The sequence below is a fragment of the Mya arenaria genome, chromosome 6 (assembly GCF_026914265.1).
Source record: "Mya arenaria isolate MELC-2E11 chromosome 6, ASM2691426v1".
Classification (NCBI taxonomy): Eukaryota; Metazoa; Mollusca; class Bivalvia; order Myida; family Myidae; genus Mya; species Mya arenaria.
In genome coordinates this window covers 52,473,337-52,488,281 of record NC_069127.1, presented here as the reverse complement: position 1 = coordinate 52,488,281, position 14,945 = coordinate 52,473,337, and the positions used below count along the sequence as shown (strand labels likewise).

At 35.5% G+C, this 14,945-nt stretch overlaps 1 protein-coding gene across 1 annotated transcript; it reads left to right on the top strand.

Annotated features, from left to right (window-relative positions):
- The first annotated feature begins 4,637 nt into the window (after window positions 1-4,637).
- Window positions 4,638-14,321, top strand: LOC128236498 (uncharacterized). The gene is made up of 3 exons (XM_052951385.1): window positions 4,638-4,743; window positions 5,509-6,390; window positions 12,513-14,321. The coding sequence occupies exons 2-3, from the start codon at window positions 5,520-5,522 to the stop codon at window positions 13,358-13,360; spliced, it is 1,719 nt and encodes a 572-aa protein (XP_052807345.1). The 5' UTR covers window positions 4,638-4,743; window positions 5,509-5,519; the 3' UTR covers window positions 13,361-14,321.
- The last annotated feature ends 624 nt before the right edge of the window (window positions 14,322-14,945 follow it).

The following is a 14,945-nucleotide window of genomic DNA, read 5'->3' as shown; positions in this document are numbered from 1 at the left end:
CAGCTGTGTACAATATTCACTGCTGCTCCATATTCTTTTTTGAAAACCACTCTAGTGTTTCATACTTCTTCTCAAAATGTATTGTTATTTTTTATTTTGTTCTTGCGTCAATAAACTAGAAGGCAAAGAACACCAATATGGGAAATTCAGCAAACATTTGACGTCACTTTGACGTTGTTCTTTGACGTCGGTTTTACGTTTGGCTTCAAAACATGACGTCGAGGCGACGTCACAATAACGACAATTTTGATCCATATGTACAAATACTATATTAAGATTTCTTATTTCTCTATTAATCATTGTTACATTCTTTAACACATTTCTTTCCACTGTTGACACAATGGACTTGATGAGCTGTGCCAAACGCACAGATGTTGGCATGAAATGTTCGGTCAAGCTCAAGGCCACTTGGAAATACTTATAGTATGAAACTATTTATAAAAGCAACTTATATCCAGTTTCAATTATCGACTTCATAAATTCAATTTGCACGGACACCATGTTTCCGCGTTTTCTCGACGTGGGATTTTGGTCGATTTTGCTCGGCGACGACATGACCAGAATTTCACGACGAGCGACATCATACCGACGTCGTGTGTTTTCTGGGAAGAGACTACTCAGTGTTACATGCATATTTCTTTTTATAACACTTTACAGTTATTCAAAGCATGGTTATATCAGCTTAGGTCATTGACTGCTTCAATCATTATAGGTTTTGAATCTGAATGGATTGTGAAGAAAAACTCGCTGAACAAGCTGGATATACGTCATCTACTTTTTTGTTAACATTTTAGCCGCATGGTCAATACACTGGATGTTGCTACCTTCCAACAATTATGTTTTTCTTATAAGAAACGTAACGTTTTCTCTAACGTTGTATAATGTTTAGTACTTAAGTGGAACTGTTCTGCCATAAATGGTGTTGGTGGTCGTGAAACATTAGAATTCAGTTTTATTTCGCTTGATTATTGTTCAATCGTCTAAAGAATCTATAGGAAAAGTTTTAGTGGGCTCTTACTTAATGCATCGTATTATGATAGTGTGATGTTCTTGTTTTCAGTACACGATGTCTTTCAGCAGATTTCCGGAGAACATATATCATGCTTGATGAAATTTACAGTTAAGGTAAATTTCTCACTTAATTAAGCGCTTATATATGTTCGTGTTTACAGCATATGTATAACAGATTTGAAAAACAATGCCACATTTTTCGAGTTTGAATGTATTTTCGCGAAAAGCAACTGCTGCTAATAGTAAAAAATAGTTTGAAAACATCCATTATTCCGATAGACATTTTTACCTTAAAGACATAATAATAGCAAAATATGGTGTCCTTATAAAATGTATAATACAACCATACCTAGGTTTTATTTAATATCTTCTAAATACATATCAAGCAACGAAACATTAGTTTATCATCATACTGTATTGTCCCCTTGTGTTAGGATCAAGACATACAAATCATGCAAACGCTTACAAACAAATTTCACAAAAAAGGTAAATGGATTAAGCAACAAGTTGTAACAACATTAGTTTTAGCCCTTCTCAGAACACAGAACAACATTGATTCTATTAAGTTGACGATTGGATGTCCATTAATCGCTTTCTTAGTTTCTATTCTTGAAACAAACGTACGAGGATTTTCTTATCGTATCATACAATTGTAAATTAATATCAGTTAAGTTAAGGCATAAACAATAAGTTTCTTACCGTGCAATTTCTACCGTTTGACTTGTTTCATCACAAATTAATACACTAGTTGTACATGTAGCTACTATTCCAGTGAATCATGTATCTCATAGCCTTACATATCAGAAATATTATGAGCAGATAATGTCAAGTAACACAGGCACTTAGCAAAATAACTTCTGTGGTTTAGACCTTTCGAGATTTTCTGTATAATCAAACTGCAGGTATTCAAAGTTGCTTTATGCCAGATCGTTGTTAGGAGTGACCCCTTTGATAAACCTGAATGAAAAATTGAATTATTTTAAGTTAAATGTCGGTAAATCTTGTACAGGTCATATCACACCAAAGCAGGAGTTCAAGCAACTGTGAGTATTTCTGGTGTAGCATCATTAGAACGGACTATAACTACATACGATAACATTTCATCTTCGACCACACGCGGTGTTGGAGTACTAGAATGACCAAAAGTAGCATCCTGGACGTTGAGAATGTCATTCCACAACGACCAAATGCCATAAGTTTCACTTTCCATGCTGGCCACAGTCTAAACCGTAAACATTAACATTGTTAATATTGATATAGTAACATAAGCAACAATAAAAGCATAAATTTTGATCAGTTTACACTTTAAATAAGATATTTCCTATGGACTAAATATTTCTTGCCTTTTTATGGTCTTTTTTATTGGTATTGTTTTCCGCTGTTCTTTTAACTTGCGAATTGACGAGTTTGACGATTGGTCTCGGTGGTATAGGGGACGATAGGTCTCGGGGGTATAGTGGACGATTGGTCTCGGTGGTATAGGGGAACGATTGGTCTCGGTGGTATAGGGGACGATTGGTATCGGTGGTATAGGGGAACGATTGGTCTCGGTGGTATAGGGGACGATTGGTCTCGGTGGTATAGGGGACGATTGGTCTCGGTGGAATAGGGGACGATTGATCTCAGTGGTATAGGGCAACTACTGTTTGTGAAATTGTAGATATATATACTCCTTCTGGCAAATGCGGTGTTAGTATTTCATACACAAAAATAATTAAGCATTGTATGTTAAATATTTAATGCTAAATCCACTCGCATAACTGATATTAAATACACAAATGTTGATAATACAAATGCCAATACATTCGTTTTTAGTTGAAACTTACCTTCAGTGAATTATGATTATGACGAGTGTGTTGATGACTTCAACGCTTATATGACATATATTCGTCTGAATGGTTCATAATGATTAGTGGTGATATTCACGTGCAACTCAAAGGAAAAAGTTAATGCCTAAAACACATTGTTTCGTTGATTTGTATGTGTAAAAACAGCTTAACGAACTGAAAAACCACTGGAATACCATATACCTTCAATGCTGCACAATAATCTCTTGACTATATCATTGTTAGCAAATCACAACCAGATTTAGTACTTTTTTATACTGTTATATAAGTATGTTGATTGTAAATGTTTATCTGATCACTTGCCTAAAGTTACTCATTGAATTATACAATTTCATGTATATGAATTACCTATACCTATTGTATAGACAAGAGTTTATTGTGCATGATTAAAGGTTTATGGTATTTCAGTGATAATTTGTTGTGATATGTTATATGTTCGATGTACGTTCTAAACTACTGACCATTTAAGTGATCATTATATAAAGATAGAGTAATACTGTTGACGACATTGATGATGAACTTCGAAAATTCTGACCATATTGTTTTCACAATTCACGACAGTCCCACTCTAGCTGTTTCATGTTGGTTGTCAAGTGAAGTATGTTTGACAAAATGTAAACAACATATTTATTACGATTGTTCTTTCACTTGTATAACCAATAATTAAAAGTGTTATGAAACCACTGCTTATTATTTTATTTCACACAGAATGAATTATTGTGTGACCAATGATATTAAAGAAAACTTAATGTAATGAACTTTCCGCTTTTCCTTAGTATACTTACATATGAAACACTGCGATTATACTAGTAGACATAGATTGATGATGTAACGGGCAATTCGTAGCCATTTATTGTCACAAAAATGGTTTCAAATGATACAGCTGTGAACAGAATGCCAGTCTGTGACGAAATAGTATTTCACTGTTGGATTTAGTTTCGGAAAAATACTTCCATGATAACACCTGCTAGTAAAATTAGAAAAAACTTTTGTTAACATATTCGCCTGATGTACTTATGATTATTATTAGAGTGAATACTAGTCATTAATTCCGAACATTGGTTCAATTTAAAATTTCTTCATTAAACGGAATGTATTTGTCAACATTTCCAAAGTTTAAAGCAACAGCTGGTGCTTGTCAAAGGATAAACGTCAGAAGAAAGACTGTCATTGCGAGGTTCAATGTATCCGACACACAACTTTATAACTTTCTATACCTGGTGAAGCCCATATAATACTGAAATTATTTGGAATGGATTTATGTCGGAGAACTATTTTTTTTTTAAATTTGTACCGAAAATATTATTATAAACGAGATTATAAGTTTAAATCCGAGTTACGTGAAATAAACAGCAAAAATGCAAACTGCAACAGGCGTATCTATTGTGTACTTTTGGTAATTTATTTTGCCTACGTATTTATAATCAGCTAACAATACCCTTTCAAATGAAACCAACATTGTTATAGGGTAACCTCTTATAACGCAGCACTTTAAACATTATGGCTGATGACAGAACGGCTCGGATTCCTTGATAGATATTGCACCCACCACAGAAAAAGCAACTTGGACATTATAATTAATATCGTACCATCATGAAATTTAGTTAATGGTGAGGTGAAGGTCAAATATCCTGCTGAATATTTCACTAGCAAATCATATAAACTTTGCATAAACCTATTCAGAAACGCGATGTCAATATACATGAGTTATTAAGATTGCCGTTTCAAGCTTCGGCAATATAAATAGTGTATGGTTTCAACACTTGGTCTTGTTTATCTGGGTTAGCTCGTCTGTGTTATCGTAGTTAAACAACCGTGTGACCTTAAAGAGCTATTTTCGTTTTCGCCAGTTGTAGTTTAATGAGAGTTTAAAAGGAAATATAAGGTAAGCATTTGTCTTATGTACCGTTAAGTTGTACAGCTAACTAATTTTTACGGGGAATAGTGTTGAAAGGGAAGTAAAGATAAACGTTTTCATTTTTAACATAGGTAAATTGTACAAATATGGTTTAAGTCATTTTAAAACGTTTGTCATGACAGTATAGTTTAAAACATTCAACGTTTGATTTTGTTATTGATCGACAAAATACTTGCCGTACTTATATGTTGAATCATCATCACATATATTGTTCGTCCTATCGTCCTAAGGTGTGACTTTTTAGTTTGTATATTTACTGTATGTGAGCAATGTGTATCATAACACCCGACGCTTTAAATGAAATTTGCCCAGGATATATACAGTAATATAGCTGAAGGAAGTACATGGGTACTTTTCGTAAAATAATTTGAATGATATGCAAATATCTACGTCGTATTGCCTCATTTCTTACAAAAACACATATTCTACGATAAAAGGGAAAGATAAAAACAACCAGAGGTCAATTAGGCAGGGTCTTGTTAGTAACAAACAGACTTCAATCATAATCTACGTTATCATTTTAAGGCTAGCGTAGACAGACGAACGATTAATATTTATTTTGAGCTCAAGATAAACGACGACCTCTACTTACCATTTTATAATATTAAATATTGCAATTTCCTTTCCGAATCATCACCTTGTTAGAAATGGCATTTGTCACAGTTATCAGTGCTCAAATGATAAATGCAGAAGAGTATAGAATTAACAAACAATTGTGTTCCTTTTTTAAAGCCAAAAGTAGAATGGAGGTATCAGGCAAGACACTATCAGATCAAGACCGGACCTTTTGCCAACCATGTTCTGAAGAAGGGGAAAACATCGATGCCGATGCCTTCTGCACCGTATGCAAGGAGTTCCTGTGTTCAACCTGTGAAAACGAACACAGAACATTTAAGGCTACCAAAAGACATACTCTAATAGACAAGACAAACATGCCAACATCGATGACGGAAAAAAGCCATAAAGAGGACACCAATGTGCAATGCGATATCCATCCCAATGAATTTATCAAATACTTCTGCCCCGCCCACGAGACAATCAACTGCGGACATTGCCTAGCATTTGAGCATCGGTCATGCAAGATAAGCCTCATTTCCGAAATATCGGATTCTTTCGAAACAAGTCAGGATTATGGCAACATCCAAATTTCCATTAATAGGCTACTCAAAGACGTAAATGACTGTGTCAGTGGCGTTGAGAGCAACATCAAAATGGTTTTAAAGTTAGGTGAAGACGAGATTAAAAAGCTTAATGATTATCGAGAAAAGGTCAACAACTACTTCAATGAAAGGGAAAAATCCCTTCTTGAGATCATAGAGCAAATAAAAGATATGGACAAAACAAAACTGGACTTTCTGAAACCAAAATGTGATGAAATTAAGGCTAAATTAGACGAAATGAAGTGTAAGCTTGATGCACAGGAAAGAAACAGTGTCAACTTGTTTATTAAAGCGAAGAAAGTAAGAAAACAGGTTGAAAGTCTGGAAGCGTCCTTGAATGATATCAGCAAGGAGAACACCGTCCAACGTTACGAATTTATAAAGGACACGGCCACTGAGAAACTGATTACAACAGGAAGCGGTCTTGGCATAGTCAGTAAAGATCAGAAAACGGGTAAGTTGTATTTAGATATAAGGATATGATTTTCTTTTATACCAAACATAAACCAAAAAAAAAACACTCCCGGTCTTACGGTACGAAAAAATGCAAGTCGGCCGAATTCTATAAAAAAATGTTACAAATACCTCTTTATATAGAGTTACAGTGTCCTCTAGAAGCACATGTGTGCCTTTTGCCGTCTATAAAACCTTTATATATACTTGTATATATATTTATGTATACGCTTTTAATGTAGAACTTGTTCCAAATGTTTTTGTCCAAAACTTGATTTACTAAAAAAATCGAACATTCCTAAGTAGTAACTGTTTTTCTTGTTACGATGTGATATGTATATGAAGTATTCCACTGACGTCAATGTAAAGATGTATGCTATAATCGTTTGGTTCGTTGAATAATGTACATATCGTATGTTTTAATTGTCAAGAAATAACCTCACTTGACAGATTTTAAAGAAATTATACAGTCATGTACATATACCTTTTCTTGACGATGTTTTGGAAGCGCTGATGAAAAATCTGTGGAAATGTACAATATCGCTGAAGATCTGACGTCGATTGTTTAAAACGGCATGTTTCCACAATTCTAGAACAATATGTAAAGCGAACTTTTTATTTTATTCAAAAACACTTTCAAAATGTTATAACAAATTTATTAGGGTAAGAAATTCCGTCACACACGTCGTTGTTACCCATTAACATGGTAAGACTATTTACAAAAGTAGGTGTTTCACGTGTATATAAACGCGCTTAGGATAACGTCACAAACGTCGTTGTTACGCTACCCATTAACCTGGAAAGAACATTTACAGAAGTAGGTGTTCCACATGTATATAAACGCGCTTAGGATAACGTCACACACGTCGTTGTTACCCATTAACATGGTAAGACTATTTACAGAAGTAGGTGTTCCACATGTATATAAACGCGCTTAGGATAACGTCACACACGTCGTTGTAACGCTACCCATTAACCTGGTAAGAATATTTACAGAAGTAGGTGTTCCATGTGTATATAAACGCTCTTAGGATAACGTCACACACGTCGTTGTTACTATACCCATTAACATGGTAAGACTATTTACTGAAGTAGGTGTTCCACGTGTATATAAACGCGCTTAGGATAACGTCACACACGTCGTTGTTACGCTACCCATTAACATGGTCAGAATATTTACAGAAGTAGGTGTTCCATGTGTATATAAACGCTCTTAGGATAACGTCACGCACGTCGTTGTTACGCTACCCATTAACATGGTAAGACTATTTACAGAAGTAGGTGTTCCATATGTATATAAACGCTCTAAGGATAACGTCACACACGTCGTTGTTACGCTACCCATTAACATGGTAAGACTATTTACAGAAGTAGGTGTTCCACGTGTATATAAACGCGCTTAGGATAACGTCACACACGTCGTTGTTACGCTACCCATTAACATGGTAAGAATATTTACAAAAGTAGGTGTTCCACGTGTATATTAACGCACTTAGGATAACGTCACACACGTCGTTGTTACGCTAGCCATTTACTTGGTAAGAATATTTACAGAAGTAGGTGTTCCACGTGTATATAAACGCGCTTAGGATAACGTCACACACGTCGTTGTTACGCTACCCATTTACTTGGTAAGAATATTTACAGAAGTAGGTGTTCCACGTGTATATAAACGCACTTAGGATAACGTCACACACGTCGTTGTTACCCATTAACATGGTAATAATATTTACAGAAGTAGGTGTTCCACGTGTATATAAACGCGCTTAGGATAACGTCACACACGTCGTTGTTACCCATTAACCTGGTAAGAATATTTACCGAAGTAGGTGTTCCACGTGTATATAAACGCGCTTAGGATAACGTCACACACATCTTTGTTACGCTACCCATTAACCTGGTAAGAATATTTACAGAAGTAGGTGTTCCACATGTATATAAACGCACTTAGGATAACGTCACACACGTCGTTGTTACGCTACCCATTAACATGGTAAGAATATTTACAGAAGTAGGTGTTCCACGTGTATATAAACGCACTTAGGATAACGTCACACACGTCGTTGTTACCCATTAACATGGTAATAATATTTACAGAAGTAGGTGTTCCACGTGTATATAAACGCGCTTAGGATAACGTCACACACGTCGTTGTTACCCATTAACCTGATAAGAATATTTACAGAAGTAGGTGTTCCACGTGTATATAAACGCGCTTAGGATAACGTCACACACGTCTTTGTTACGCTACCCATTAACATGGTAAGAATATTTACAGAAGTAGGTGTTCCACATGTATATAAACGCACTTAGGATAACGTCACACACGTCGTTGTTACGCTACCCATTAACATGGTAATAATATTTACAGAAGTAGGTGTTCCACGTGTATATAAACGCGCTTAGGATAACGTCACACACGTCGTTGTTACGCTACCCATTAACATGGTAAGACTATTTACAGAAGTAGGTGTTCAACGTGTATATAAACGCGCTTAGGATAACGTCGCACAAGCCGTTGTTACCCGTTAACATGGTAAGACTATTTACAGAAGTAGGTGTTCCACGTGTATATAAACGCGCTTAGGATAACGTCACACACGTCGTTGTTACGCTACCCATAAACCTGGTAAGAATATTTACAGAAGTAGGTGTTCCACGTGTATATAAACGCGCTTAGGATAACGTCACACACGTCGTTGTTACCCATTAACATGGTAAGAATATTTACAGAAGTAGGTGTTTCACGTGTATATAAACGCGCTTAGGATAACGTCACACGCGTCATTGTTACGCTACCCATTAACATGGTAAGAATATTTACAGAAGTAGGTGTTTCACGTGTATATAAACGCGCTTAGGATAACGTCACACACGTTGTTGTTACGCTACCCATAAACCTGGAAAGAATATTTACAGAAGTATTTGTTCCACGTGTATATAAACGCGCTTAGGATAACGTCACACACGTCGTTGTTACGCTACCCATTAACATGTTAAGACTATTTACAGAAGTAGGTGTTCCACGTGTATATAAACGCGCTTAGGATAACGTCGCACAAGCCGTTGTTACCCGTTAACATGGTAAGAATATTTACAGAAGTAGGTGTTACACGTGTATATAAACGCGCTTAGGATAACGTCACACACGTCGTTGTTACGCTACCCATTAACATGGTAAGACTATTTACAGAAGTAGGTGTTCCACGTGTATATAAACGCGCTTAGGATAACGTCACACACGTCGTTGTTACCCATTAACATGGTAAGAATATTTACAGAAGTAGGTGTTTCACGTGTATATAAACGCGCTTAGGATAACGTCACACGCGTCATTGTTACGCTACCCATTAACATGGTAAGAATATTTACAGAAGTAGGTGTTTCACGTGTATATAAACGCGCTTAGGATAACGTCACACACGTCGTTGTTACGCTACCCATTAACATGGTAAGACTATTTACAGAAGTAGGTGTTCCACATGTATATAAACGCGCTTAGGATAACGTCACACACGTCGTTGTTACGCTACCCATTAACATGGTAAGAATATTTACAGAAGTAGGTGTTTCATGTGTATATAAACGCACTTAGGATAACGTCACACACGTCGTTGTTACGCTACCCATTAACCTGGTAAGAATATTTACAGAAGTAGGTGTTCCACGTGTATATAAACGCGCTTAGGATAACGTCACACACGTCGTTGTTACGCTACCCATTAACATGGTAAGAATATTTACAGAAGTAGGTGTTTCACGTGTATATAAACGCGCTTAGGATAACGTCACACACGTCGTTGTTACGCTACCCATTAACATGGTAAGAATATTTACAGAAGTAAGTGTTCACGTGTATATAAACGCGCTTAGGATAACGTCACACGTCGTTGTTACGCTAGCCATTAACATGGTAAGACTCTTTACAGAAGTAGGTGTTTCACGTGTATATAAACGCGCTTAGGATAACGTCACACATGTGGTTGTTACGCTACCCATTAACATGGTAAGAATATTTACAGAAGTAGGTGTTTCACGTGTATATAAACGCGCTTAGGATAACGTCACACACGTCGTTGTTACGCTACCCATTAACATGGTAAGAATATTTACAGAAGTAGGTGTTTCACATGTATATAAACGCGCTTAGGATAACGTCACACATGTGGTTGTTACGCTACCCATCAACCTGGAAAGAACATTTACAGAAGTAGGTGTTCCACATGTATATAAACGCGCTTGGAATAGTTTCTGTATCGCTGATGATGAATATAATAAGTCCGCACTTTTAATCTGCGATAATCTATTGATTTGTCTTCATTGCATGTATATTGTATAAATCATAAACAAATGGGTGTTTATACTATTTTGTATATCAAAAGTAAGGACAAATAGTTATAACAGATTATAAAGTACTTCCAATTCGACCTAGAACTTATTAAAGACATTTACTGCATCCACTGCTTACTTGTCAACATATTGTAAATAATGAGGTGATTTAATATCGACCAGGTCAGCTGTATTGGTCTGAGCTCGAAGGAGAATGCCAATACTGCTGACTGAGTAATTAGTTTCTGGTAATAAACTATTACGAATGGTACGACATATTGATTAAACACATTATAATACCTTACCTTATTATTGAAGCTGATATCACTTTTTCATTCATGGATTCTACTTCTCCAGACTTTGCTGATTTTGACATGCATCTTTTATAGTGAAATAACACAGACTTGATAATAAAGCCGAATTCTCTGAACATTTTAAGGAAGAATATCTTTCCGTGATCATTTCGTAAATCGTTTGCCAAAAGTAAAAAAAACAACGTCTTTACCTTCGTCGTCCATTGTCGGTTTCCAAAATAATTGTAAAAATATCCACTAACAAGTAAATCACAACTGTAATTACAAACCGGTTGAAGAATTGTATAGGCTAGTCATTCCAAATATGCTTTCATAACAAGGAAACACAAAAGTTTTAAAGTATTCGTAGTACGATTGCTCGAGTATCGCGTCAAGTACCTCAAGAAAAAGCCTCAATATTTCATATAAGCAAATATAAAATTGAAAACTTTTACTTCGCTTTCAGCAATAACACTTTATTAACACACATTCAAAATATCGAAATCGTTTATATATTTCATTAGAAGCAATTTTCTGAAAATTTAGTAAATATTTATAACCGGCCGTAAAATTGGTATTTTTATGGTTTATCAACCTTAGCGCCGAAAGGCATGTCCACTTCTAGGGGGCGCTGTAACCCACTAACTGACGTCAATATTCTGAAAATGTTTGTTCACGTGAGTTCATATATTGAATAATATTTGTACGAAGTTTATGAACATCGGTCGACTTACCTTTTGGTTCGGACGAGCGTGGCCATGTACATTAAATTTCATAATTGTTGATATATTCACAAGCGGTTAGTAATAAGTTTAGCACGTAATAACTATGTTCTTTGAAGAAAAAACGTCTCATTAATAAATTCCTTGCTTGCGTCTTCACCGTCGCTAAATAACTAAAACACAGTACAAGATATTCAATTTGACTTTTGGGTTCCACTTAAACCAAAATACTTCTTTTTATAAAAATATTTTTTCGATATCATAGATCAAAATAATTATTTAAAGATTAACAGATGTATTTCCGGGAAATTTAATTTTTGGTCCAGAAAGATAGGCGAGTGCTTTGACAAATCTGACACGCATGTCAATCAGTGGCCTGCAACCTGTTGTTGATTTCTGCCGAATAATTGCCGATTTGTTGCCAGCTTCTTAATTACAGACATACGCACACGCCTTTTTCAAAACTCAGTTCTGGCTGGATTGTGCTCATTCAATACTTTGTCGTACAACCGATCGGTGACCAATCGCTAGATATAATTTTATGCCGGTGTTTACGCAGTGAAGTTGTCGGTCGCAGCTTTAAATGGTTGCTTGAATTCGACGATTGGTCGAAACATATATCTGACTGAATTTCTTCTGGTGTTTTTAGTAAGTTTGATACATACATGACCGATGCGTATCACGTGGCATCAGTGTTTTAAGTGCTGTTCATTGATGAATACAGCTATAGACATACGTTGAAAGCTCTGATTACAGTACATAGCATATTAAAATTTCAGGAAACCAGACGGTACCAATTGATCTAACAAGCCTAAAGTTCACCAAAGTTCCAGGCATTCTAGTCAAGTCTTCATCCGACATCGGAGAATGTCGGCTGACCAGCATGCTTCTACTACCTGGAAACAGGCTGTTAGTGTCAGACCACAATAATAGCACGTTGAAGTTGGTGGACCTCCAAACCAGCTCAATGATATCCCGAATCAAGCTGCCAGGTATGCCGTGGGGTATGTGTGTCCTCCCTGCGGATAAAGTAGCTGTTTGTTTATACGATAAAAGTAGTATTGTTTTCTTAGAGACCCGAGGACAAATCACCATAGGAACCAGCATTAAGGTAGAAGCAAAGTGTTATGATATCGCCTACCATAATGACCAGCTGGTTGTCTCCTTCGAATTTGGAAATATCGTGAAAATGGATATGGAAGGCAATTCTATCAAAAAGATGGACACTGTTAATGGACAAGCACTGTTTAACCGTTGCTGTAATATGACACTGATGGATGATGGTCGGAATGTTGCTATTTGTGTGTCAGACTACCATAACCACACAGTCACCAAGCTGGACATTGACTTAAATATTCTCCAAACATTCAATGATCCTGCAATACAAAACCCGAGGGGCCTCACTGCATTTGGAAATCAACTGCTTATATGTAGTAATGGTACTAACAAAATAGTTCGTCTTGACATGTCCAGTGGTACAATGATCCAACTGTTGGGAGAAAGCGATGGTATACAACACCCATACAGTGCCGTCTACAACCCTGAACAAAACAAACTGCACATTGTCAGCAACGGATACAGAACAAATGACTTGACCAATAAAGTGCAAGTGTTCAAGGCTTCATGAACTTGAATTTAATGTTGACAATGATTATCGCTGTTTGACAATAAGCATCTTCAGAACAAATTGTTAACTAATTATTTTCAGTAATTTATGATAAATGGATATCTGAATGCAATGAACCAGGGATATATAGTCAAAATGATGTACAAATGATAAATGTGCGCATAGAGGCCAAACATTGGTTATAAAACATAATTATTATTTGAGTTTTGTCGGGTATAAAACCATCAAAGTAAGTTTTTAAAAATACAGGAAACACGTATATATCATATGTTGGCGAGAATATTGAAATACTGTACATTGTGAGAACAAGTCATTCGCTAATTCCCTTTTATCAAGATACCACAGCAAATACTACCCAATAAGTGAAGGTATGATCTTGCTCTTATTTAGGAAAAAACACATTAATTTGAAGAGGAAATGGACAGAATTACTCTCGGCACTGAGATTATACTGTAAAAGGTGTTTGGAATTTAGTGGTTAACAGTGAACAAAGCAAAAAGGTCCTAGCTTTGCTAAACGACTCTGCAGGCATTAATTTGTTTATACACGAATGAGTTGCAATAAAGACCAATGTGAATAGTTAAACTTAAACATATACTGAATTATATGTTCCATTGATTATGATTGTATTGCAATAATAAAATTGTGATAATATGTCGAGGCCAGTGTCAGTTTTGCCAGTTTGAAATAATATGAATCGGAGTTCATGCTTTTTCACGAACTAAGTGAAGCTAATGTTGTTTAACATACTGTAGAACCTTGGTTTTGATGATTCTTTATTATTAAATTGTTAACAAAACTTAAAAAAAATCGAATTTTATACGACAGAACCCTTTAAGGGTTAAATATTATCGTTCTTAAAATGTGAAGGTTTGCTTTAAAAGAGAATGTTTCATTATTCTCAAAATTGAAAGTATACTACACTCATTGGACTTGATCTTCATCTTAGTTATGGTTTTTAAAATTAAACAATGTATTAGTGCATTTGTATATATAATGACATTTTTTTTAAATAAACCTTCTTAACAAACCTTTTTATTCGGTGTGTTTGTGTTTTATTTAAAAGTATTTAATGAAACTTATAAACGTTTAAGTATTTATTAGGTTCTTTTTTAAACGCGTTTACATGAATGTATCACACTAACAATACATTAAAATCAGACGAATACATTACTGAACATTTCACTTTGCAAAAATGTAGCAACAATGAACTATAAACAGAGACATTGAATATCAGGAATTTACAAATCATCGAGATTCGAAAGCGGATTTACATTAATATTAAACGACATTACACTTACATGCATACTCTTATTGTACGCAGATGACATGGCTCTTATAGCGGAAACAAAACAGTTTAATCAAATGAGTGGGTATTGTACGAGCTGGGGACGTCATTACAGATATAATCAAATGTATCGTGTTTACAAAGAGAGATGAACAAATTCAAAGTTGGTTGTATATGGACTTTATACATAAAGTAGGACACGCATTTTACTCCGTCAGATATGTTTAAATTGCAAATCGTGCATTAACTACAAACCAAAGCACCATTGATAGCAAAGCTAAAGGGTCATGAACACAT